This window comes from Malaclemys terrapin, chromosome 2 (assembly GCF_027887155.1).
Source record: "Malaclemys terrapin pileata isolate rMalTer1 chromosome 2, rMalTer1.hap1, whole genome shotgun sequence".
In the NCBI taxonomy this organism is placed as follows: Eukaryota; Metazoa; Chordata; order Testudines; family Emydidae; genus Malaclemys; species Malaclemys terrapin.
Window position 1 is genome coordinate 186,434,954 of NC_071506.1, and position 27,233 is coordinate 186,462,186.

The following is a 27,233-nucleotide window of genomic DNA, read 5'->3' on the forward strand; positions in this document are numbered from 1 at the left end:
CCACTTACTTTAATGGGATCCAGGACCGGCTCCAGGCACCAGCGTTCCAAGCAGGTGCTTGGGGCGGCAATCTGCAAGGGTCGGCAGAATTGCTGCCGCGGACGGCGGGGGCAGTCTGTGTGCCATTAGGGCGGTACGCACGTTTCCGCGGTGGCGGCAATTCAGCGGCTTCTGTCTTCCGGCTGAAGACAGAAGCTGCCGCCGAATTGCCACCGCCGCGGAAATGCGCGTGCCGCCCTAACGGCACACAGACTGCCCCCGCGCTGCTTGGGGCGGCAAAAACAGTAGAGCCGGCCCTGATGGGATCTCTTTGGGTGCTCAGTATTTTTGAAAGTCAAGGCACTTAAGTGCCTAAAAATGGACTTAGAAACCTGTATTTAGGCACCCATTTTTTTAAAATCTTGGTCAATTCTTTAAAACCAACCAACCAACCAACCAACCAAAAAAACAACCCACAATGTAGGAATCAGAGGAACTTTTGTAGTATAATAAGATTGCTAAGCATAAGGCATAATGCTATTTATAATCTTATATTATATATAATGACTATAATAAATTTGAAAATTGTAATTGTTACATACATTTCCTCAGCATATGTAGTTTCCCATTATACTTTCCTGAATTTACTATGGGAAATACCCCGAATACTGCAAATGCTAAACTTATCTAACTTCAGCTAATAATTTGGTTATCTGAAGTGACTGAAAAATCTGAAGGCCCTCCCCTGTCATTTAATTTTCTTATAATGTATTTTGGATACAGTGATTTACCACAAAAGAAATTAAACATCAAGATCTCATACTTTTTCTTTTTTCTTCTTCTTGAACAGGTGTTAAACCTTTCTGAAAAAAGATATGACCTTACCAAGCTTAACCCAAAGGTATTGGTTTTGATCATAACATACCTCAGTTGCTAGATTTAAATACAGCATAAATGGGCTGCCATGAGCCTTCAAACTATACAAGTTTTGTGTACACAATGAAATGACAATTTTAGGAAGAGTTTAGAAAACCAAAGATGCCTCCCCTTTAATTTTGAGTGTTGTGACTTCTTGCATGTCAGGTCTATGCTTTACAAAGTTGTTTCCATTGTTTTCTTTGGCTTTGCACATAAGACCTTGATCCAAAGTCCATTGAAGTCAATGAAAAGATTCCCATTGATTTCTGTGGTTTTAATGTCAGTTCTACATTATATGTGTGCCCATGGAATATTTATGGCCATATAATGCTCCTTTGCTATGTAAACCTTAATGTACTGAAATTGATGAACTTCACAGTTCAACATAACCTCATGTTTTGTGGATTTGCCTTCCTCTCTTCATAATTGCATCTGTGAACAATGGCAATGTAATTAGGAGAACAAAAGTTGTTGGCATTTTCTTTGTTCTGCCTCATAGCCCCCCCCCCCGCCCCCCATTTTTATCTTCATTTGTTATAACATTTTCTTTGGAGTGAGATGGTAGGTGTAAGGGGTTGAATATATGTCTGGGACTTGAGCTCATTCCCATGTTTAAGAACTTTGGCAGGTTCAACAGCCAAACTTTCAACAGCCACCCTTGGCCCATACTATCACAGACCTACAGTCACAGCAGCAACATTGTTTGGACCTAGCAGGGGTTCAGATTACTGCTGAGAAAACATAGTTAAAACATTTGAAATCTGATCTTTTAACACACAGGCAGTTTTTATCATATGTTAATGAATGCGTAGGATTTAGTTGGCTTACTATTTTTGGAATTTGAACAAGATAAATACACAGATAATGATGAGAAGCTGACCAAAAGAAAACTAGTTCCTTTAAAGGCAGGAAATACAGGTTATTAATAGAGCTGGGAGGGAAGCCATTTTCCTATCCCAGGAAATTTTAAGATTTTGAAATTTTTTCCTATCCCAAATCAAGATGAAAAGTCTGATATTTTCACAAACCAACTCCCTCCTCCTCTCCCCTCCACCACCAAAAAAAAAAGTTTGGATCAATCAAAACATTTTGTTTCAAAAAGAAGAACAGGAGTACTTGTGGCACCTTAGAGACTAACAAATTTGTTAGTCTCTAAGGTGCCACAAGTACTCCTGTTCTTCTTTTTGCGGATACAGACTAACACGGCTGCTACTCTGAAACCTGTCATTTTGTTTCAAGAATTTCTAAAGACTTGTGTTTTGACCTATTATTTTATTTTATTTTGTTTTATTTTATTTTTACTATGAATTAACATGAATTTCCAAATGAAAACTAATTTTGAACCAAAAAAACTCCAGAACTTTTGTTTAGAAAATGTTGAAGTGGAACATTTTGACAATTATTTTATTTTTTTCAATGGGAAATTTCACAAAGCCAACCCTTTCCTACACAGAGTTTCAGTTTTGATTAATCAAAGTACATTTTGGAAGAAAAATTCTCAGTCAGCTGTAGTGTTGAATAAGATTTGTTAATATTTGCATGGAAAGCTCATATATGCTAATAATAATAATAATGTATCCCTCCTCCCCCTGCTGTTTTGGGAGGTCTGTAAAGATGTTTTGTTTATATGACAAAAAGGCATTTTAAATAATGAAATATCACCATGGTTCCGTGAAGCACAGATTTTTCTGTTAGAAAATAGCAGGAACCTTTACCATCACAGCACATTTTGGCGTAGGATTGTATGTGATAATAATGTTAAAGAGTACCTTGTAAATGGAAAATGAAGTGGTTTTGCTTGATTCCAGATTATGGATGTGGGTTGGCCTGACCTTCATGCACCTCCCCTTGATAAGATGTGCACCATCTGCAAGGCTATGGAATCATGGTTGAACAGCGACCCTCAGCATGTGGTGGTGATCCATTGCAGAGTAAGTGTGCAATGTAGTGAGTGTATTTATGACGTTCAATTTTTTATACTTTATCATAACAAGAAAAGTTATAATTAACAGTTTTGCAGCCGTTTTAATATTGAAAACATAATGAGCCAGATGCTTAGCTGATATAAAGGGGCTTAAAGCCATTAACTATGCCGAGTTAGACCAGCCAATGCTCTGGCCTGATAAATCCAGGCTTGTATGCTTAAAAGTAATATGTAGTGAGGTGTTTATATATCAAAGCTGAACACCATTGTTAAGTGTATTTAATCCATCTCCTTGTCAAACTTTTGAGGATCCTCTTATAGTGTATGACATTCATTTACTTTAGTGGACTTTGAGGGCACACAGCACCTCAGAGAATCACCATTAGTCAATTGAATCAAGGCACTAAGAGCGCAAACATTAGATGTCCAAATCTCTACTTAGTTGCCTAAAGTGGGCATTTGGTCACATAAATGCACATCTGACTTTCCATCTTTGGGATTTAGGCACCTAGTTTAGATGCCCAAGTTGAAAATTGGGCACTTTTTTGTTGAATATATCATACAGTGATTACAACGGATAATATTATTCATTCTGTTTGGACTAGAATAATATTGTATAGACATACGGATAAATTCACAAAAGGATTTAGGCACCTAACTGCCACTTTAGGTGCCTAAATCCCAGAGTCAGGCCCTACTGACATTCACAGAACTTCACTTAGCTTCTGCTGAAAGGTGAACTAAACTTGCTCGGTGCCTAAATTTGTGCACACCCAGAGAAAGTTCACAGCTAAGAATCCTAGGAAGAAGGAGGCATCTGCCTACAGCCTGGATTTAGGCACGGAACTCCCTGAGGGGGCAGGACTTAGCACACACCCCTCTTGTCGGCATCTCCCACTGGCTAATTTAGGCTGAGAACTGCCCAGCATGTTGGCTTCTGTGAATCCCATTCTGTGGCACCCATCCCATTCTGTGGCACCCATCTCACCATCTCTCCCTCTTCATTGTACAGGGAGCCTGAGCACCTAACTCAGGCTTTGTGAATCCCATAGATTTTCTGGGCTCCTAAAAGTTAGATGTCTTCACACTCAGTGTCTCAACACTTAAATTTTGTTGTGAATTTATCCCATACTGCCATTGTAGCCAGTGGGAAATTAGGGCACTCAGGACCGCCCAGGCTCTGACAGGTCCTAACTAACTGCATAATTGCAATACTCTAATGTGCTGTTACTGTTGTATAATGTTTTCCCTTCTCAGTGTTTGTTCACTGAGAAGAGAAATAAAGATAAAGTAAATACTCCTGAGATCAGAAGTGAGTTGGCAGGTTTGTTGATGGCAAATACATCTAGAGTCTTACTGGCTTTGCAGTGCTGGTATTTGTTGACAGTAAATTAATCAGATATGGGACCTGATCTTGCTTCAATTGAAATCACTGGAAAACTCCCACTGATATTTCCTCCCAGTCCTGCAGTTGATAGCATATGGGCAAACTTTGTGCCTGTGTGGAGTCCCATTGATTTCCTGTCATTTGCAAGATTGGAGCCTTAAATGGGGCCTGTAACAGGATGGCCTGCTCCAGTAAATGAAGCAGGTCTAGCTCCCCTGTGCCAGAACAAGTGCTCCCATTTGGCCAAGAAAGAGGACGGGGCAGTACCTGGGGCCTATGAAGGACCAGAATCTGAGAGCATGAGATGTGATGAGTTGAGGCTGCCAGGGAGGCAGAGATTGGCAGGAGATGAGAGCTGCCAGAGCCTGAAGGTGCTTCCTAGAGGAAGGCTAAAGGCAGGAGAGCAAGAGTGGTTTAACAGGTGTCCGCTCCAAGCCAGTGAGCTAGGGCTGGAGGACTGAGGCAGCAACAGCGGCAGAGGAGAATTGCCTGCTGGCTAGAACAGTGATTGGGCTAGGGAATAGAGTGATGCTCCCCTGGTGAGGGTGATCTCTCAGCAAAGAGGCTGTGGAGGTTCCTGCTGTGATGATTGGGGTTAAACTCCAGCTCAGAGGGCTGGGGTGGCTGTCCTGGCAGAGGATCTGAAGAGGAGTGATGAGGAACCTAGGTGTGGTATGGAGAGAATCATGTCATGAGATTTTAAGGACTACATGCACTGGGGTGATAAATGGACTGTTTTCAGATTTATGTTTTGGATTATTTGCACAATGTTTTTGTAGTAAACTAGCCCCAAAGAAGGATATTATTGAGGCAAGAGAGCCTTATGGGGAGTCCTTGGGTTACCTGAAAGGGAAACTGAGGCAGGCACATGCCGTGCTGCAGCCTGCTGCAGAAGTGTGCTCTAGGCAGGGCTGTCTGATGACAGCACCATGATGAGGAAGAGACAAAGGAAATGATATCTTCACTACGCTGGACTAATTTTTACATATATACTTTTCTGAACACAACTACACCAGAAGTAAAAAACAAAATGTCCCAATGAGTATTTGTTATAAATCCCTCTAAAATAACTGTTGATGAATTTCTTCCCTGGGATCTTAAAAGCTTTCCACCACCATCCTTCCTGGATATAGCCAAAATGTGTTGGCTGAATAATCTGGAAGCATGTTAAAACTAGCCAGAATGACTGATCAGCAATTTGTACTGTACATATGTCATATAAACTATTTAATAAGATTTCGAAACATTATGAAAATACTCCATATAGACTAAGCGGTAGTTATTATAAATCACAGGTGTCAGAAAAAAATTGCTGATACTTGTCAGAATTCATAGTTTATAGCACATCATGCCAGAAATTTCAAAGTTGTCTAGGCTTGTCTTGGATGAGCCCAAAACAAAAAGTGATAGAATGTTATTGCTGCTGTTCATAGTTTTCTTTATTTTAATTTATAGCTTTGTCTTGGTATACACACAAAAATACCATGTATAACAAATACATTCTATGTAAGAGGTAGTAAAAAAGAAAGGGAAATAAAACAACTGATTCGTGGGCTTTAGTTCAGGAAGCTTTTTTTTAGGGTAAAACTGGAAAAAAATGAATCCATTAATTTCTGATTTCAAATTAAATATAAAAAATCCTGAATTAAAAAAAAAAAAAAAGTCCTGCGTGGCTGGCCAATGGCTTATCTGGGCTCTTTGCTCTTGACATGCTACTGGTCAATCAGGAGTTGAGTGGGACTTTTAAAGAGCACCAGAGCAGTTTGGGTACAAATGCTTACTGAGTTTCAGTAGGAGTGGAATACCCAACACCCAAGTCTCACTCGGTATTTTCAATGTGGTAAGTTAACCAGCTTGCAACTAAAAGGTCTTTAAAAGCCACTGACCATCATTCTCCTTCACCACTGCAACAAAGGACAGACCAGAGCTCCTGTAGTCACCAGAACTGCCAAAGTAATATGCAAATATTGTTGTTTGCAACTTAGCGTAGGACCTGAGTGAAGCAGCATTCCATCATGTGCATAATGGATGGAACTGATGTCTTTTTCTTTCAGCAAAGTCCCACATATGGTGCTATGTAAATACTAAATAATAGAAACTATGGTTTCTTTCTTTTCCTACAGGGTGGAAAAGGAAGGATAGGAGTAGTGATATCATCATATATGCACTTCACCAATGTTTCTGCCAGGTAAGAGATGAACAACGCAAATGAATTACTGTGTTTATATATCTTTAAAGGCTGGGGGAAAACCCTAAAAGTTTCCCCTTCATTTCAGTAGCCAGTGGTTGCCCGATTGTCTTCCATGCCAGTTTCAATCAGATGGTGCTGAAAAGTGTCTCAAAATTATTCATGATGGATGAGAATCTGTTACAAGCCTCCCTTTTATAAATTCTAAAAAAATGAATGGCATTTATTTGGACTAGGACCAGATTCTTCCACTTTTACTCATTTAAGTAATACCTTACTCCATGAGTAATCCCCATTTGAATCTGCCTATCCATATTATGGACTTACATGGCTACCATCACTGTAATATTTGAGCATCTCACAGTCTTTAATGGATTTATCATCGCATCAGCTCTGTGAGGTAGGGAAGTACTATTATCTCTATTTTACAGATAGGAGACTGAGGCACAGAGAGACTAAGTGACCTTCCTGGGGTTACACAGAATGTTTGTGGCAAAGCAGAAATTGATCCCAAGCTTCCCCAGACCCCACTAGCATTCTAACCATTGGACTATTTTTCCTCTTACTGGAGTTACTTCTGGAATATAGGTACTACTCATTATGAATAAAGCTACCAGAACCTGGACCTAATATTCACACCAGAGCAGGGATCCCCAAACTCTTCCAAAGTGCAGAGCACATCTTAATAAAGAGGTTGTCTCAAGAACCACATCTCGTCACCTCTCATTAAGAAGGAACATGCATCTACCAGAGCAAAGGACTGGGAGTCAGGAATCCTGGGTTCTGTTCCTGGTTCTGCCACTGATTTGCAGTGTGAGCTTGATATTTGTGCATTTCTGGTTGTCTGTAAAAAAAATTAAATTTGGTAAATACTATCTGAAGAATAGAACACACATATAATTTTCTACTTCTGTCTTTCAATCAAAATTGGCCAGATTCTTGTCTTTAAATTTGTTAAAGTAATTCACAGAGACCATAACTCGAGCAGGATCTCAGTGACGCTATTTTGGATTTAAATCAGTCTGGCAAGATTAGAATCTAGCCCTGGCACTGCAAATTATCTGTTCAATTTGTGGAAAATGTGTGAAATCCTGACTCCATTGAAGTCAATGGAAAAACTCGCATTGGCTCCATTGGAGCCATGATTCCGCCTAATATATTTCCCATTAACCTGGTCCTCAGATAAATAACCCAGTATGATTAGGAAATACCACTAAATACATTGTGTACAATGGTATACTTTAGAAAATGAAGTAATACAGTTGTTTCTGGAGTAACTAATCTTCAGGACAAGGATTACGAACACTTCACCTACCTTAATCCTGTGGGACAAAAGAGTTGTCATGAGGATACTGCAGTGCTATGTTGTGATATCTGTGTTGTGATATTACACCAAATTATTATGGCATCTCCTCAAGAAGCCACAAAGTAGTGTCCTGACACAACAACGTGACATCTTGATGCAATGGTGTGATGTCCTGGCATGACAGTTGATGTTGCATTCTCCCCGAAGTAAATTCAGGATTCTTCCAACTCGGTTGCAGGATCTGAGACTGGAAACTTTCCTATGAATTTCAGGATACATGGCAACTCCCATCCAAATCTTGCTTCTTGTATTTAAATTTAATTGTGGGGGGCAAAGAGCTCTAGGAAGTTCCCAGTCATCTCTAGGTTGTCAATATTGTACATATGTCAACAGGTCCAAGCTGTGTGAGAAATCCTTAGCACTGGTGACAAACGGCATATTCGGGGAAATGTTTTTTGGCGGCTTCCTCAATTTTCTTTTATTTTGTTTTGATTTTACTCATTAAACAAATATGCTAGTTTCTTATTGTTCTACTCACTGGGTCTCTTTACTGCTATAAAATAGTAATTTGATGCTGTTGATATTGGGGGTGACAATTTAGCATTCTTTACTCTTTAAATGGTGTTTCAGGAAACAAATTAGAGCAGCGGTTCTCAACAGGGGGGCCGTGGGGCCCGGCGACTAAAACCCAGAGCCTGAGCCCCAGCACCTCCCACGGGACTAGAATCCAGGACTTGTGGGGTTGAAGCCCCAAGCACTGGTGCTCCCCACGGGGCAGAAGCACTGACCCCATGGGCAGAGTTCGGAGGCACGGGGGTGTTGTCCCCCCTCCCCACTTGAAACTACACTGCAAGAGCATGGCAGTCCTGGGGCAACTCCACACACACCCCTTCCACTGCCTTCTCTCCCTGCCCCCTGGCCAGGTCAGAGGCGGGAAGCCAGAGCCGGGCAGTACAGGACAGCTGCTGCTCTGGCTGGTGCCATGGAGCAAGCAGTAGTGGCGTTCCCTCATCTCCTGCTGGTGCAGGGGGTCGAAGCTGCTTCTCAGCTCCCAGCCCCCTTTGCTCCCACAGCGGGTAAGAGCTGCTTGGGCGGGAGCCTCGGCCCCATGGCTGGCAGAACCCTCGGGGAACAGGGACTGCAGGGGAGCCCTCCTGGCACACAGCCCTAGCTACCTCTGTCCCTGTACCCTGAGCTACCCTTCTCCCTGCACCGAGCTATCCCCTCCCTGCATCCGGAGCTACCCTGTGCCCGCCCACAGCCTCTAGCTACCCCTCCCTGCTCCCTGAGCTGCCCCCCTGCCTGCACACAGCCCCTAGCTACCCACTCCCTGCACCTTGAGCTATTTTCAAACTTTGTGAGCTGAGTCTCCCAGCTTTGAGTTATAATTTTTGGTTGCACACACACACACACACACATGCACACATACACACAAACCAGACGGGCGGGTGGCCTGCTGAGGTAAGTTCAGGGGTGGAGATGGCACTCCCTTCATGGACCCCACCATGAGGAGCTGGCTCAAGCCCTGCTGGCCCCTGCCCACCCAAAATAGAAGTCAAATTACATCTGTGACCGAGCCCCCTCACCACCACCACAAGCCCGGCCCAGAGCCCAGAATATGCCTCAGCTAGGGGAGGAAACATTATCCCTAATTTTCCTGAAGTGTTTGTCTAAGTGAAAACAAAAAAAGCTCTGTGACAACACTTGTATGGTTGCCATGCCTTTGTTGTCTGGGTTATGAATGCCCAGTTTTCTAATTCAAGAAAGATTACGTGCAGCCATATTTAACTGGGGTAAACCATGCTCTCTCTAATAGATGTTAAGCTTTGTTCTTCCAGATAAGGATAAATAATCCTTTGCAAAATGAGAGTTTGATGCTCAGATCCCTGGTGGCATGACTAGTGAGGATGTATAATGCAAAACACACTGAACATCTGTCTTGTCAATTAAGATGAATTTGAAATGTGAAGAACAATTGAATGTGTATTTATGTATCACTTTAAATAAGTGTCACATGGGGGAGAACACAGCAACTAGTCATTTTTTTAAATGATCATGTATATGATTCAGCAGTAGATAGCCATGGAAGGAATAGATTTCTTCCACAAGCCTCTAAACCACTTAATCCGTGTTGCGCCATCAGTTTTTAAGCAGAACTCCCTAAGGAAAGGAATAGAAATTCTACATAAAACTTGATGGAACAATAGGTACAGCCTTTAACAAAGAATAAAAAGAGAATTCAGTGTTAATCAGGTTGTCTTATAATAAGCCATAAAATGTGGCCTTGTTAACACTGATTTTCCATTAGTAAGGGAACTCCCTTCTCTTCATGTGTCATTATATTTATGCCTGCATCTGTAATTTTCACTCCATGCATCTGAAGAAGTGGGGTTTTTACTCACCAAAGCTTATGCCCAAATAAATCTGTTAGTCTTTAAGGTGCCACCAGACTCCTCATTGTTTTTATGCCATAAAATGATGATTGTGTGTGTGTGTGTGTGTGTGTATGCCCACTAATATAATGTAATTTAATACCTCTTACCCCAAAGCATTTGACACTATGCACATAGAGCAGCAATGTAATGCAATCACCTTCTTGGTGGAGGGCAACAAATCAATTAGTACCCAGTGGCAGGGAGTAGGGAAGGAAGTGAAAATTTTGTGCAGTCCTTTTCTGGAAAGTGCCATGGGATCTTTAATATCAATAAAGAGAAGACAGTACCTGATCCAACATCCATTGAAGGCAATTGGGGGTTTCCTTAGTTTTTAAAGTCTTCTATGGAGATTCGACATGGCTAAGCCAACTCTGATGGGATTTTAACTTGTGGCTCTGTGGGGTCTAGTTATTTCAGACCCTATACACAGATGTTAATTAGCATCAGTTACCAGTTCCATTTACTCTCATGATGATAATGTATTTGTCCCATTTACAGCAAAAGGAGCACAACTTGATACTTGGGAACAAATAATTAGGAACAGTCTCCCTCACTTGGGGGCTGGGATCGTCATGGTTTTCTGTCTGATACTTGAGGACCCCATTTTTTCTGTGCTCTTCTGCCTTCTCTTCCCATGTGCCCAATATCCACATTAGAGCCACTCTCAACATAAACAAAAATAAAACCAAACTTCTTTCACAGCCTACCATTGTTGCTCCATAATCATCTACGGGGATTCATGGTTGACTGGCACAAAGCACTTCTTTTCCAAGGCCTGATTGTTCTGCTTCTGTAGCACACCCTCTCCTGGTAAACCAGATAGCAAGAAACCAGGACTGAGTAAATCCTTAGAGTAATTTCATGTCTGTTAGATCAGTCAGAACTCTGATGCTTTTTTTTTTCTCTCTTCAGTATTAGCTGTTATAGGTTTTGGGACATAATATAAAAGAGGGAATACAGGTACTCTTCTATGCAGCCCACAGAGAAAGCTGTATTGATGGGGCTAAAAGCAAATTGTGGCAAGTTGTTCATTGTGCGTCCTGGGCGTGGCTAAATCTATTGCATTGCGAATGTTGCATATTCGTGTAAGAAATGCAAAATCCTGATAATTAAACATGAGAAGTAGGTGCTTTGTCTCAGGGAGGAAACTGCCTTTGGAGTGGAATTAAAAAGGTGGCAGTGGAAAAACTATCCCAACCTGACCTGTGAACAGGTGGGTTGGCAATCACTGAAGGCATTTTGTAGTAGTTTGGCACATTTCAAGCTGTAAACTGCTGCATTTCCAAGATAATCCTGTGATGAAGTAGGAATTTTTGGCAATGATTTTTATGATTCTTATGTGTGCCTCAGATTTCCATATATGTTGCATTATTACCCTGTGGGTGAAAATGAGTGTTTGCTCTCAGGGCAGGCTAAGAGATGTAGGTATGAATGTCGCTTAGCTGTCTGAGCTTGAAGGAGTCATTGGAAAAGGACTGACTGAGGCTGACCCCATATCAGTGGAGAATCCAAAAAGACAATGGCAAATCCAGTCACCAGCATATTGACTCCTAGCAACCAATGGCCCAGAGGGAGATGGATTTCTCCATCTCTCAGCAGGGAAGCTCAGCACAATTCCCCAGCTTGAGAACAAAGGACTGGAGAGGTGGGAGGATAAGAGTTGGCTGCTGGAAGAAGTCGAGGATCTCACCTGGAATCTGAGGAAGGAGGTCAGACCAAAAGACAGACAGACAGCTTGAACAATGGGGTTCACTACAGCTTGCCTGGGCTCTGGGCTATCCAGAATGGACTTGGGGCTATGCTTTGACCTTCAGTTCTCTATGCTAAACTAAGGACTTCCTATATTGTGCTGTGGTTGATTAATAAACCCTACTGTTTTGACAAGACTGCTTGTTTGACTGCAAATGCTTGGTGAGGTGCATTAATCTCTGAGGCGCATACAAGTCTCTACCAGGAGTCTATCCCAGGTGTGAAGTAGGAGAGCGGGATCCCCCGAGGTTCAGTCTAAGGAGGTGATGAGTCCACATGGCTGATTCTGGAGGAAGAATGAGACTCCTTTTGGGTCTGGCACATTGAAGGGGTTTCTCCAAGAGACTGTTCCAAAGGTGGGGCATAGCACTGATCCTGTGGAACCACGACCATCCCCAAATGGAATAACATGGTATCTACTTCTTTGTTTTGATAGCGCTGATCAGGCTCTAGACAGATTTGCTATGAAGAAATTCTTCGATGATAAAGTTTCAACTTTAATGCAGCCATCCCAAAAAAGGTATTTAACTTGTATCTAATTTATATTACTAAATACGCAAATGCCATAGTTTCTCCTCGCTGTCCAGTGGAGGACATTTCACTGAGGTTCTCCCACTTCATCACTCTCTCTCCCTCTCTATCTGTTTGGGTGTGTTTATATACACATAGATAATATTTTGGTATGGTACAAAGGTTTCATCTATATGTGTTTGTTCTGCATTATGTCTAGGCAACAAAGTAATCCCAATACACTTTAAAACCTCTGTAAAAGAAATGTAAACTAGTTTTTCTGTCTCATATGACATTTTAGTGAGTACATGATGGTGTGGTGTGATATAAAGGTTTTATTGACATTGTTTGGGATGGCCATCTGAGTCATGACAATAAAATCTTTATATCACACTACACTATTATATACACTGTCTATTCTATAAGTGAGGATGAGACATTACTTAGAGCAGATAGTTGATGTTTTGGGATGTGAAATGGTCTTGAGGTATGTGTGTGGACATCTGTGCTATTTAGGATTAAACTAGTGGATGTTTCAGTATCAGAAAAGAAGGGAGCAGCTGGAAAATGCCTACTAGGTAATTGTTATACTCTCATGCACCAATCTTCATTTGGATGTGTAAAATATCTACACAGGGACTTGATTTGGTATCGCTGATTACCCTTCCCTTTCATCAACAGATATGTAACAATTTTAGCACTTTGTTAAAGAAAAAAAGGCTTCCTCAGTCATTAAAAAGAACAAAGTCATATAGTAATAATGAAGGTCAGGAAATTAGCTCTGTTTCTGATTGGGAAAGGCTTTCCCAGTGCCTTGATGGACCTATCCAGTGAACTACACAGCTGTTGTTGACATGAAAAATAACAGTCCCATGAGTCTTTAAATAAACTTTAAAAAAAGCATTTAGACTGAGGAGCTTGTTATCCATTCGGCTCCATGTCTGCAAATAAACCTTGCATTATTAAAATGTGACACTTGTAAATGGCACCTGCAGGACACAGAGGCATGCACCGTGGGAGCAGAAGGAATGAGACAGTCTCAATGCTCCCAACAGGATGCCTCTGCAATATACACAGCTCTGACTTGTAAGTGTCTCCCTTCTGCAAATAAGTTTCCATGAGAACCAACAGGCCTCACAACAGAATCGGTGACCTGTGCCTCATGGCAGTTGTTACAGCCATGCTGACAGGAAGTTTCAGTAGCTGCTGGCTTGCACGTACAGTGTGCGAGCCCTAAAGCCAAAATAAAATACCTGTATGATGCAGGGTTTGGTCTGACGTGCTCTTCTGGAATATTTGTTTAGTTTCTCCAAGGGCCTCTGGGAGGCACTAATTCACCTTCTGAGCGGTAGAATTAGCTTCTTTGTTTTTTACTACTGATTTGTACAACATTGGAGTAATCAAAAAGAACAGGAGTACTTGTGGCACCTTAGAGATTAACACATTTATTTGAGCATAAGCTACAGCCCACTTTGAGACTAACAAATTTATTTGAGCCCACAAAAGCTTATGCTCAAATAAATGTGTTAGTCTCTAAGGTGCCACAAGTACTCCTGTTCTTTTTGCGGGTACAGATTATTACGACTGCTACTCTGAAACCTGTCAGATTGCAGTACTCAGTCTGTCTCTTGCCCACAGAACATACAAATGTAGGATATGCCATAATCTAAATCTGGCCTCTTGTGCCTCCGGCAATGGCCAATATTTGTTATTTCAGAGGAAAGTGAAACAATTCTATAATGCCCCTGACTAATTTTACAATCCTACTTGATCCCAGCTGACCCTCTAAAGTATGCAATTAAATAACCCCATTTTAGCTTGCTTACCTACTAATGCTATTACTGGACATTCAGGTGTCATGATCCTTACTGACATTCAATTGATTATGAATATATAATCTAGGTGAATCTTAAAATATGAAAATACACACTCACTTTCTACCTGCCACATGGCTCAAAAATCTGAGAAATCTCACTTTGGGTTCCAGTCCTGCAGGACTTGGGCAAAATTCTCAGTGGCTTCAACTGAAGTTTTGCCTGAATAGGAACTGCAGATTTGAGCCCTCTATATGTGAAAGTTGAATTGTGTTTGTGTGTTTTAAACTTCATTGTTTAATCTCCTCAAAAATATCAAGTAAACAGCTGAATAATCAGCTATAAACGCAGTAATGAATGCATTGGCTGGAGGAACAGGACTTAAATTAGAGAAGGGGATAAACATTTGGGGTCATTAAGGAGACAACAGGTATGTCTATACTCCAGTCGCAGGTGTGATTCCAGCTCAGGGTAGGCACGGCTGTGTTACCTTTAATCTAGCTAGTGCGGCTAAAATGGCAGTGAAGACACAGTGGTTTGGGCTTCAGCATAGGTTGTACAGGCCATAGGTTGGGCTAGCTAGATTAAAACTAGCATGGTTATGCCTACCCAGGCTGCAGTCACACCTGCGGTTACAGTGTAGACATACCCATGGTGGGAGGAAGAAAAAGGGTTAAAATTTGTGCCATCAGTGCAGTAACGTCTTACTCCAGTTCTTGCAGCCAGGCAGATACAATAACCTGTTCTTGTGCTGACTGAACAAATACTGCCAGAGAGCCTGGAGGAGGAAAACAAGAAGCAACATTGACCTTTTCTAATGTCATGTGTTAAAGCAACCCTTGCTACTTGTATTTAAAACAAATCTAATAAAGAAATAACCCCAACAACTCCAGACTCAGGGCAGTAGAACTATCACTGTCAGGGAGAATCACTACAACTGTGATATTGCCCATCTTGCTGCAGCCTAATTTGCAGCATGGGCTGTGTTTAGTTGTTTTTTTAATGATATATATTTTATTCTAAAGAGCAGTATTAAACTAATTTAATACTACTTGGGGCGAAAAGGGGAGTTTGAAATCAGGGAAATCAGTAGCAAAATGAAAAGGAAAGAATTTATCTTGCCCCTCCTTGTCTTTTGTAGAAGAGGGACTGTTATTTTTTAATCTTATTCCACTTATGGGATGTGTGTATTTTATTTCTTACAAATGGGGCTGATCTTGGGGAAATTAGCTGGGTATTTAAAAGAAGGAAAGGGATATAGGGTACAGAATGAAAAACTTATGTGGGGAAGAAATGCAGTTATAAAGTAAAACTTCCCTAAGTGAGAAAGGCAATTACAGAGCAAATAACCCTAAGTCTCACTGACCTTTGCTTTCCTGTGAGGAGGTTCGTATCACCACAAGGATAAATTATTCTTGAACAATTCCTCCAATGTACTAAGCTCAAACTGGCTTTACTTGACTGTCAGATGTTAGTCCTGCCAGCCATTTGTGTGTTAGTGCAAGAGGGATAGGGAAACTATCTTAGGGTGCTTAGGGAGAATGAAACAACTTGTGGTATGTGTGCACGCTTACAAAAAGGGCACCTGCTCTAGTGGCTTTATTGATGTGCAGACCAGTTCACTAGGAATTGAGCTGGACTCATTTCACTCTGACTACCAGAATGCTGTTGACTGGTAGTAACTTGAGTCACGGTTAATAAGTACTGGGCTGAAAGTGACCTTTACCAGCCTCCTGAGTCACCCATGCATCTGCTTTTCAAAGTTGTTAGGTGGAATATTCTCTAATCAATATTTATAGTACAAATAATACTCATTAGAGCAACATCCTTGCCAATAATTGAAAAACTTGATAAACAGAAGCTTCTCTTCATATTTTGATGCAGATTATTCTATTCCACTTTAACTCCAAGGCTAAATGAAGCAATTATATGCCCCCTTGTATTAGTTATATTCATAATGACGAGAAGATCATTTTCCCTGGGATTATGACAACAATCTTTTCCTTTTTGGCTAATTGTGTTGCATTATCTTTTCAGATATGTGCACTTCTTAAGTGGCCTTCTGTCTGGATCTGTGAAAATGAACACGACCCCACTCTTCCTGCACTTTGTCATCCTTCATGGCATCCCAAGCTTTGATGCTGGAGGAGGTACATTATTTCACTTGCCATTTTCAAGCCTTGCTCTTTTTGTTTCACTGCACTCTTATCAGGATGGGCAAACCAGTACAGTTCAGATAAGAACTCCCTAAAACTTCCCCTCAATCTCAAAACAATCTCAGACCTTTCTTGAGGTTTGGGGAATTTCCATTAAGGAACAACTCCTTGCCTCAACTATTCCTGCAAACCAAGGGATGAGGAAAACCCAACAGAACATCTAGGGAAAGAGCGAGAGTGGAGGAGCACAACTCTCCAGTTCTGCTAAATGCAGAGATAGCACCTCCTTCTCATCTTCCTTCCAGTGGGCTGATAGACTTCCTGTGCAAGTCCTGCCGTCATCTCCCTGACATCCGAACAGCTATGTTCCCCTTACGTGGGAAAGTCTCAGTCCTGCTATCCCACTCCAGTGTAAGGGTTACCTCTGCCTATTTAGAGTGGTCTTCTTCCTCATACTCCACTATTGGGCCTCCTGAGGAGGTGGCCTCAAAGCCTGTTTCTACAGTCCGTTCAGATCTGCAGTTTTGGGCGGTGACATGGGCCAGCAAGAGCATTTTGCCGAATCTGCTGTTCTAAATCTTAAAAAGCACTCTGGAGCTTACATTCCAGCAAGGAGTCTCAGGAGAAAAAGTAGCAGGCCACTGACGTTTCTACATAGAATCATAGAACTGGAAGGGACTGTAACGATGCTCGTTCTGGCGGGACCCAACTGAGAGTGCCAATTCAGGACAAATTGCTTAAAACAGGGCAGTTACAGCCCAAGGCTGGGGTTTTTCCACCTCAAAGGCAAACTAAACCAGCCAGCCAGAGAGGACTTTGGTCTTACCCCACTGGCTAACCACAAATCACACAAACAATTCCCTCAGACACTCCAGTTTCCCAGTATCCCAACCAGTGCCACTCATCAAGGGGACAAATGGTTATGAAAACCAATAGCCCAGTAAAAGAAAAAAGGTTCTCTCGATCCCAAAGAATCAAGCCCCAGACCCAGGCCAATATACAAATCAGATCTTACCCACAAACCACGCTGTTGCCAATCCTTTAGAATCTAAAATCTAAAGGTTTATTCATAAAAGGAAAAAGATATGAATGAGAGCTAGAATTGGTTAAATGGAATCAATTACATACAGTAATGGCAACGTTCTTGGTTCAGGCTTGTAGCAGTGATGAAATAAACTGCAGGTTTAAATCAAGTCTCTGGAGTACATCCACAGCTGGGATGGGTCATTCAGTCCTTTGTTCAGAGCTTCAGATTGTAGCAAAGTCCCTCCAGAGGTAAGAAGCAGGATTGAAGACAAAATGGAGGGGTCTCCCACGGGTTTAAATAGACTTTCTCTTGTGGGTGGAGACCCCCCCTCCTCACTCCTATGCAAAGTCCAGCTCCACGATGCAGTTCTGGAGTCACCTGGGCAAGTCACATGTCCATGCATGACTCAGTTTTTACTGGCAGAAGCCATTGTCCACATGGTATCTTGTATGTCTCCAGGAAGACTTCTTATGTGGATTGGAGCATTCCAAGATGCATTGTTCCCCAAATGCTTCCTGATCGGGTACTTAACCTTGCTAATTCCTTCCTAAAGAAGCTGACCAAATACCTCACAAAGCTTACTTAGAAATCAAGCAAGTATACATAACTTTGAACAAACGAATTGTGCCTGCATACAACTAGGATGATCATAACCAGTAGATCATAACCTTTACATAGATATGTTACATGGCATATGTAGCAAAACCCTATTCCAGTTATATCATACATACATTTATAAGCACACCCCCCCCCCCATAAAGCCTTATAGGGTACACTGTCACAGGGACCTCGAGAGGTCATCTAGTCCAGTCCCCTGCACTTGTTGCAGGACTAATTATCTAGACCATTCCTGACAGATGTTTGTCTAACCTGCTCTTAAAAATCTTCAATGATGGACATTCCACAACCTCCCTAGGCAATTTATTCCAGTGCTGACAGTTAGGAGGGTTTTCCTAATGTCCAACCTAAACTTCCCTTGCTGCAATTTAAGCCCATTGCTTCTTGTCCTATCATCAGAGGTTAAGGAGAACAATTTTTCTTCCTCCTACTTGTAACAACCTTTTACATATTTGAAAACTGCTATCATGTCCCCTCTCCGGCTTCTCTTTTCCAGACTAAACAAACCCAATTTTTTCAATCTTCCCTCATAGGTCATATTTTCTAGACCTTTAATCATTTACACTAGATACACAAGATACACTAGTGGGTGATACTTAAATCTGCACTTAAGTAAGTGCAGCTTCATTGACTTCATTGCCCTTTTGACTGGCCACAATGTTTTTTTTATTATGAGTTTTGCAAAAATATGATTAAAAAGGAAATGATTGTTAATTTCAGTCAAATTTTCAGGAACTTTTTCAATGGAAAAAAAATCCAAAACAAAATGATTCCTTTAAATTTATTTTTGTTTTCTCTTTTGGTCGTTCCCCACTTTCTCCTATTTATTCATTTATTTTCCCCAGTAGGAGATAGGGGATTAGAATTTAAAAAGTGAGCAAAGTGCTACTTTCTCTCATTTTCAAAAGTCTTTCTCCCCACTTTCTCCTCTCCTGGCTATTTTCCCATTGGAAAAAAAAGGTGGAAAGGTTGAAAAAACTAGAAACTTTTTTCAGAATGGAAGGGTTTGGGGGTTTTTTGTTTTTTGTTTTGTTCCATTTTGAAAAAATGGCCTTGAAAACTTTCAACAGAATTAAAATGTCACATCTGTCAAAAATCCATTTTTCCTTAATTATTTTTTCAACAAAATGTCAACCAGTTCTAGCCTTTGCATCCACCTATACCAGGTCTGAAAGTCATCCAGTGTGTCTGTTGTATGTTCAGGAAACTCACTAAATGTGTATTTTAAAAAAATTACAGAGAATTAACAAAGAATACATGACTCTCTTGGCTATTTTTGCAGTTTGTCGGCCCTTTCTAAAGATCTACCAGGCTATGCAGCCAGTTCATACATCAGGAATATAGTAAGTCTTCGTTATTTTCATCTCTACGTGAATGTAGTTCTCTATCCTTTCAGTTACAAAAGTTAAACCATCTTTTTTTCATGAGTTTATTGTTTAAAAGCACAACTATTATTTAAATATCTCCCCTTTTCTTCTCTTTCCTGTTAAGTAGTGTAGGGCCAGAAAATCAAAGCAGAATCTGCATTGCTATTGAGCCAGCCCAGCTATTGAAGGGAGATATTATGGTAAGTAATTAATTCTGATTCCACATAATTAATTGTGCCTTCTAGATGGTGATTTAAAAATAAAGACAATCATACATTTTGCATTCTTGTAGAAAGAGAATGAAAAAATTGTCACTGAGGCATGAGTGGGTAGGTAATTAAATTAGTTTTACTGAGCCTCTTGGGTTTTTATGTTAAGCAAGAGTTTGCTTCAAGCAAGAACCATTTTCTGGAGACAAAACAAACCATTACTACCAACTTCCTCCTGTCATTATAGTGATGCTCAGTATGGTTATGTTTATATTAAGTATTTCCATTATAAAACACATTCTGGAAAGTTTTTTCACTCAGCCTTAACATTTCCTTTGGCTTGTAATTTGGCAGCAAGGAACTACTGCTTTCATTTTACTTTCAAAGAGTGGTTTGATCAGTGTTCTGTTTTATTTTGGGGTAAGGGAGTAAAGAAGGGTACTGGATAAAAAGCCTTTGGTTTCTGCAGACATACAATATAGAACACCCGCCACATACAATATATACTGTTTGTATGCTAAATATAATTATAGTAAATGTTGCAAAAAATCCATTCTTCACTTACTCACAACTTTCTAAAAATGAGGCAGTTACGCTGAAAAAATGGAGAAAAACAAGAAAAGAAAAGAAAACAAGAAAAAAATGGTTGTCATCTCTTCCAAACTTGCTTCATTGTACCTACATGGTGGCAGTGTGTGTGTCACAACCAAGTATAATTCTCCCACTGTAAATTTGCCCCACACCCCCAGCACTGCTAGCGTATTTCAGGAATGTTTTCAATTTTCAATGAAATGTTTGAAATGAGATGAACATTTTTTGTTTCAGGTTTTTTTTTCTATTTCTCACTTTTTTTTAAGTCTTCCCCTCCACCACTTTTTTTTCCAACAGAAAATATATTTTTTAAAGTCTTATATTAAAGTGCCTCCCACATTCTAGGTACTGGAAGAGTTTCAGAATTAGCAGTAGTACTACTTACCATATGAACCTCAATGCCTGGACATAGGCCACTAGCTTATACACAGAATAACCAACTTCGTTCTGAATTTTCCGGTGTATTGGCTTGTGACACAAACCAGTAACACACTATGTGCACAAGTTTGAGAAATGTTAATCATAATGGAAGCCACTTTATTAGGAAGTCAATGCTTTATTCCATATAGTAGTATTTCCTAAACAAGGCAAGAGCTCAAGGTCTGAATGTTTAGATTTGAATGAGCAAAACCATCAGTGGTTTCAGAAAATGAAATCCATGAGGCTCAGCATCTCTAAGTGTAAGGATTTTAAAAACCAATGGCCCATGAAGTGACTGATTTATTGCATCAGTGGTTTTTACAGAAGATAAAGCTGCAAGATTATACAATGTGCTGTGTATATGTTCTCAAATCAAAGGCTAAGGGCTTGTCTACCCGGGGAGTTATTCATTATTAACTCTCTGTATGGACACTCTAATGGTGAAATTAAATCCCTTATTCCAAATTATCTTAATCCACTTTGGAAGTGGTTTAAAATAAATAATATGATGTACTCTTATTTGGTAATAAGAGCATCCATACAGGGAGTTAATCAGAGACAGCTGATCCGCTTTACAGTAACACCCTATTTTATGCCAGATTATACATGTAGAAAAGCCCCAAATCATATATATGATGTTGCTAATCACAGCTGCCAGTTCTGCATACACAGTCACTTTAATGCATGTTTAATTTATGTCTAAGCCCTTTGGGATATCTTGAGTTAGAAAGATGGATTATACAACCATATAGTACTCTATCCCCGTCTATAAAATCTATATGTTAGAGATAGGATGGGCGACATTTATTAGGTCCTCTATTCAGCATCCATCTAGCCAAGACAAGATTTACTTCATAGCATATGATCAACTGTTTTGTGACCCAAAGCATACATCTTCCACCGTTTCCCTTGAGAGACTATTCCAGTCTAAAAGATCTGTGTCTCTCCTGATATTTAGTCTAACTTTCCCTTGGCTGAGTTTCATTCCTATATGAAAAGATGGATATAAATGGATTCTTTGCTAGCTCTTGGCACAATTGCATATGGAAAAAGCTGGGTTTGAGTTGAGAGACTAGATTTAAGAGGTCAGACTAGATGATCTAACAATGCTTTCTGGCTTTAAAATCTAATACATGAACCTAGGAATTTTGCTTTCAAGTAGATCAATTTCAGGGAATTGTACTTGAGGAAAGAATTTTGATCTTCAAGAATCCCTTTATTCTGCCTTCTGGCTGCTGTCCTTACACCTAAATGCTCGCAGATATGGGTTTATGACACACATTCATATCTGGATTTAGAATACCCCATAGTTTGGGCCTGTTTTGGGTTTTGGGTCTGTAGCAACAAGTGATGGTGGATCTGGAGATGGTCGCAATGAACTGGGAAGGGGTGGGAGGCTGAACATAACAATGAGGGCAATATTATGCATACCTGAGAAACCAAGAATAGGGGGGAGGGTTCTCCATAATCCAGGCCCCAATCCTTCAATGAACCCCCTGAGAGTTCTCTCAAGAGGATCTCATTGCAATTGCAGGGCCCAGGCATCCAACAAAATGGCTCATCTGTGTAATTTCCCTCTTAGGACACATTAACGCAAATCAGCAGCTACTTCATTAAGATGTGTCTTACTGTGATTTTAATAGAAGATTGAAAAATAATAAGGGACAAAAGGTGGTTGTGTACCTAGAATCTAGAGAAGGAAAAAAAAAGTTAAAAGTAGTTTCAGGTACTATACGTGCCTCTCCACTTCCCTGTCAACTATTGTGGTTTTTACAGACATGTGTTCTTCTTTTAAAAAAAAAAAATCCTTTTTCTGTCACCACTTTCTGGAGTAGGACCCACACAAACAGGGGGATGCTATCTGGGGTCCCAGCTCAGTAAAGTATTTAAATATGCTTAGATTTAAACATATGAGTAATCTCATTGACTTCAGCATGGTTTCCCCCAAGCTTAAGGTTGGGCATATGTTTAACTTTCTTGCTGAACTGTATCCTAAAAATGTGTGGTAGTGTTCTGATCTCAACTACACAGCGATGAATTGGAGTAACTCCACTGAAGTCAACATTTACTCCAAATTTGAATCTCAGTATCTGTGACCAGAATGTAGCCTATAGTACCTTATAAGTAGGCAAAGTATTCCAATTTACTGGTGATCCAAGGTTTTGGATTTCCATCCAACGGAATGAATATTCTGATCAGAATTAAGACCACAGAAAATGAAGAACTTGGAAATATGTAAGTGATTTATTGGGGGGAAGGCGGGGGGGGGGGACGACCAAAAAAATTGTAAAGGTGTTGATATTACTGAAAATGGGTTCTCTCTCTCCAGTGGCCAGTTAAGTGGGGAGGGTTCTGTACGTGTGCAAAGTCAGACTTCTCAAGGTCTGGAGAATGTCTTGTGCTTTGCAAGTCTTTAACTTTCTGCATCTGCAGAAACTCTCACCCATGACTCATTCATGAAAATGATGTGCCATTTAAAATATTTTCAAGAGAAGGAAAGCCAGTGTCTTCCCCTGTAACTCTTTCAGTATTAACGATCCCCTAAAGTTTAATCCAAAATGAGTTGTATAGTCTCTTGAGGTCTTTTTTTTCCCCTCACAAAGCAAAATTGAATGGAATGATAGTTACAGCTCCAGTCGGACCTTAAACTTGGAGCAGGTCATTTCTGTCTTTTGCATACACTCTCTTGTCAACCATGTCAAACTTTCATCACGTTTTACTATGCTGGGCCAAATCTTGAAGTTCTTCCTTAGGCAAATTATCATCATGTGTAATGGCAGGCTGCCTGAGTAAGGATTACTGGATTTGGCATATAACAAGTAGGCTATTTATTCCTGAGCTCAAGCATCCTGATGGCAACCCTGCCTTATGTTTTGTAAAATCAGAAGACTAGCTGATGGTGCTAGTTTGAGTAAATTATCGCCAGCCACAGGTTGTCTGAAAGTTAAAAGAGGTGTAATAAAGGAACCTCTTGCCTGAAAAGGAGTTTGTGTCCTATGCCCCAATAAATATTCAAGTTGTTAAATAAAATTAAAAAAAATATCTTTCCTAGTCTTTTTAATATGTTCTGGGGAATCTTCTTCCTCTTGGTTTCCTTTTCTCTTTTTATTTATTATCTTTCTAACATAAACATATTTAGCTCTGTTCGCACGAGATTCTCAATGCTCTTCACAAAGATGCATATTTGTGACCTTAAAAGCCTCTCAATGTTCACTGGCAGAGGGCCCACTGTACGATAATTCCTATCAGGCCTGACACACACTCACTGCCCCCAATACAGCGTTGTCATAATATGTATCTAAAAGGTGTCATGGAAGGTATTATATGTAAACTGGTGATACAGTGGCCCCAAAAAACTTTGAGTGATGTATGTACAAGTTGGGTACAAAGAGTTATATATGTGTGCTGGAAATATGTTCTTAAAATGTGTTTGGGAGGCAGTGAATACATTAAATCTGCCCTAGACAAAGGAATGTGGAGTTCCCTTTCTGACTGGCTTGATTACAGGTACAGGACAGTGAACGTACATTTACATATAAGATAAACAAAACAAACAAGCTAACAAGTGGCAGATGTGGGCATGCTGGTGGAGTCTGCACCCCAAGAATCTTTCCTGGCTCTTGAGCCAAAGACATTTGATTTTGGGTAATATAAGGGGAGCAAAAAAGACAATGTATTTATCCATCACTTAGGGCAGTGATTCTCAACCAGGGGTATAAGTACCCCGGGGCTATGCAGCGGTCTTCCAAGGGGTACATCAACTCATCCATGGTCACACAGGAAGACTGGCTGAGCCAGGAATTGAATCCAGGTCTCTTAAAGTCCCAGTCCAGTATCCTGTGATCAGTTTGGGCTATGTGGCTTTTGTCTGGTGTCAAGGGACATAGATTTCAAGGAAAATAAGGAAAAGTATTTTTAAAAATTACTAAAAAATTATTGAGATTTTTGTTCATTTGGGGGTTATTGATGGGTGTCCATTAATTCTTTCATGGGACTTTTCCTGTGATTTGGAGTTTTATAAGATGACTTGCTTGAAGTTATTTGCACTGTGATTGCTGTATAAGAAAAATGGATTAGTTGAGAGAATAATTTTAGGACTGTGTATTTCACTCCCTCTTTCTCTTACATAATAAACACATTCAGCCTCCTCATCTCTGTATAGATTTGAGAGATACAGCATTAGACTGTTACAGTACAAACTGCTCCTATAATATCACTCCCAGAGAAGGGTATCCTTGTGCAATTCAACAATAATGCCAATGAAGACATAGGAGCATAATGGTGTAAAATCTGTGTAAGTGGGAGGAGACCCAGTATATTCATTTGATGCTTTTAAGTTTAATTCATTCAAAAATATACTTAGTTAAACTCTAACAAATATCTCTCACTAGTGTGACTCCATGTCCCAGTATGGGCCTGATTGAAAGCCCATGGATTTCAGTGGGCTTTGGAATTGGTTTATCTTGGCAATTCAGACCTATCTGCCTTCGAAAATCAAAGAGACAAGGTGGGTGCAGTAATATCTTTTATTGGACCAACTTCTGTTACTGAAAGAGACAAGCTTTCAAGCTCTACAGAGCTCTCCGGTCTCGGCGAAGAAGAGCTCTGTGGATCTCAAAAGCGTGTATCTTTCATTAACAGAAATTGGTCCAATGAAAGATATTACTACACCCACCCATTACTGCACCAAATATCCTGGGACCAACAGCTACACAGTATTTGAAAATCAAGACATAATAATGCAGAGAGACCAAGCTTATTTTGATGCATCATTGTTTTCCTCCTCCACCTTCTTCCCACATCTAAATAAAATAAAATAAAAATAATTTTAGGTGGATGACTAATCTCCTTAAATGAGAGAGGTGGTGACAGGACTGAAGTTTAGACTGTTTTGCAGGATGGCCCCTGGGGCTGTTGCTGAAGGCACATAGGACTAATGCATGAATAATAAGGAAAGAATGTGCCATTGGTTCAAATAAGTCTTTAAGGGCTATTATCTTTGCTTTTCATCTTTGGAAGGGCATGAGTCTTCAGATTCAAGAAAGGAAAAACAATAACAAAAGTCTTGTAGTTCACATAGGGGATCTGATTGCTAAATTTGTGTTTGGAAATACTCTATGGGGTGTTTAAACAATTATCTGCTTCCATCCTACCAAATGTAGTAGGTCTTCACTAGCAACATTCACTAGCAACGTTAAAGCGCTGCCACGGCAACACTTTAACATGGCTGTGTAGTCGTGACACCAGTGCTATAAAAAAACCACTTCCATGAGGGGAGTAGCTCCCAGCACTGGTGCACTGTCTACACTGCCACTTTACAGTGCTGAAACTTGCAGTGCTTGGGGTGGGGTGTGTTTTTTCACACCCCCGAGCAAGAAAGTTGCAGCGCTGTAAAGTGGCAGTGTAGACAAGGCCTTAATCTAACAGTAAAGGATAACAATGGAGATGGTGCACAAAAAGATTAAAAATCCTCCTTTGTTCAAGTGACAAAGATGAGTGACAGCATTTAGTAGCTGTGCTCTGTCATGAGCTACTGCACCAACAAGTTGGCTCAACCTGTGTTTCTTTCCTGCACTCCATCAGCCAAACATGGTGAGTGTTTTTTTACAGGAGAGCATGTACAGTAGGCTGTGACTGTGGACACCTTCCTCCCCATGGACTAACCCAGAAGGCAGTTTTGCTATAACTCTGTTTCCTTCCCTGTGCTTTTTGGCAGATGTACTTACATACACGATCTTCAGCACCATGCTTTGAAGTTCACTTTTAATGCTGTTCCCTGTACATCCAAATGCTGGCAACTGTACTCCTTAGCTCAAAGGAAGGTGCTGCCCTTGGTAGAACAACTAGGAAGATTTTAAAAATAACCCTCGCTTTCATCATGGCAGATTCCAAAGGGACATGGCCTCCTTGCAGATAGGAATTCTTGGTTACAATGGTCTAACTTTAGGTTACCAGAAACAGTTTAGTCAGCTCACTAGCTTACTGCTGAAGTGAAGAAAGCCACTGTGTGTTCTTCAGTTGCTTTAGATTGAGGATCCATGCTTTATTTTAAGATGCATTTTGGTGCCTTGCAAAAATACTGATGTAAGCCAGCCTACAAATCTGCCTTTCAGATTTCACTGATCCATTTTTTAAAAAGTAACTTGTTCTGGGCTTGTATAATTTTACAATGATTGAGTAAGCTACTTTCCTTGTTTCAGTGTTGGTGGAATCTGCAGTAAATTGCATCACTGTTGGTTTTGTTCAGAGAGCAATATATAAACACAGACAATAGTAAGAATGGACTTATTGGGGGTGTTTCTCTTTTTCTTGTCTGTTCAGCTGAAGTGTTATCACAAAAAATATCGATCAGCCACCCGTGATGTCGTTTTCCGCCTGCAGTTTCACACAGGTGCGGTTCAGGGCTATGGTCTGGTATTTGGCAAAGAGGACTTGGACAATGCTAACAAAGGTAGGCTTCCTTCTGTGGGGGATGTAGTGGGAAGGGGAGGGGATTCATGATTGTGTATACCGGGATATATATATGTGTGTGTGTGTGTGTGTCTCTGTTAATGTGTGTTTGTGTTCAAAGTCAGTGTCTTCAACAATGCCTAGTGATATCAGATGCTTCCATTTTGGAAGCTTAATTGGACATT

At 40.5% G+C, this 27,233-nt stretch overlaps 1 protein-coding gene across 8 annotated transcripts in view; it reads left to right on the forward strand.

Annotated features, from left to right (window-relative positions):
* Nucleotides 1-27,233, forward strand: part of TNS3 (tensin 3) — a 434,958-nt gene that overhangs the window by 264,339 nt on the left and 143,386 nt on the right. For 6 of the 8 annotated variants that reach the window (XM_054019057.1, XM_054019050.1, XM_054019049.1 and 3 more), the window contains 8 exons: nucleotides 830-880; nucleotides 2,706-2,828; nucleotides 6,332-6,396; nucleotides 12,323-12,406; nucleotides 16,248-16,360; nucleotides 19,294-19,354; nucleotides 19,503-19,578; nucleotides 26,920-27,049. In XM_054019057.1, coding sequence (XP_053875032.1) covers nucleotides 830-880; nucleotides 2,706-2,828; nucleotides 6,332-6,396; nucleotides 12,323-12,406; nucleotides 16,248-16,360; nucleotides 19,294-19,354; nucleotides 19,503-19,578; nucleotides 26,920-27,049 — 703 coding nt within the window. The remainder of the gene's footprint in view (nucleotides 1-829; nucleotides 881-2,705; nucleotides 2,829-6,331; nucleotides 6,397-12,322; nucleotides 12,407-16,247; nucleotides 16,361-19,293; nucleotides 19,355-19,502; nucleotides 19,579-26,919; nucleotides 27,050-27,233) is intronic. The other 2 variants (XM_054019052.1, XM_054019055.1) reach the window with 2 other exon arrangements.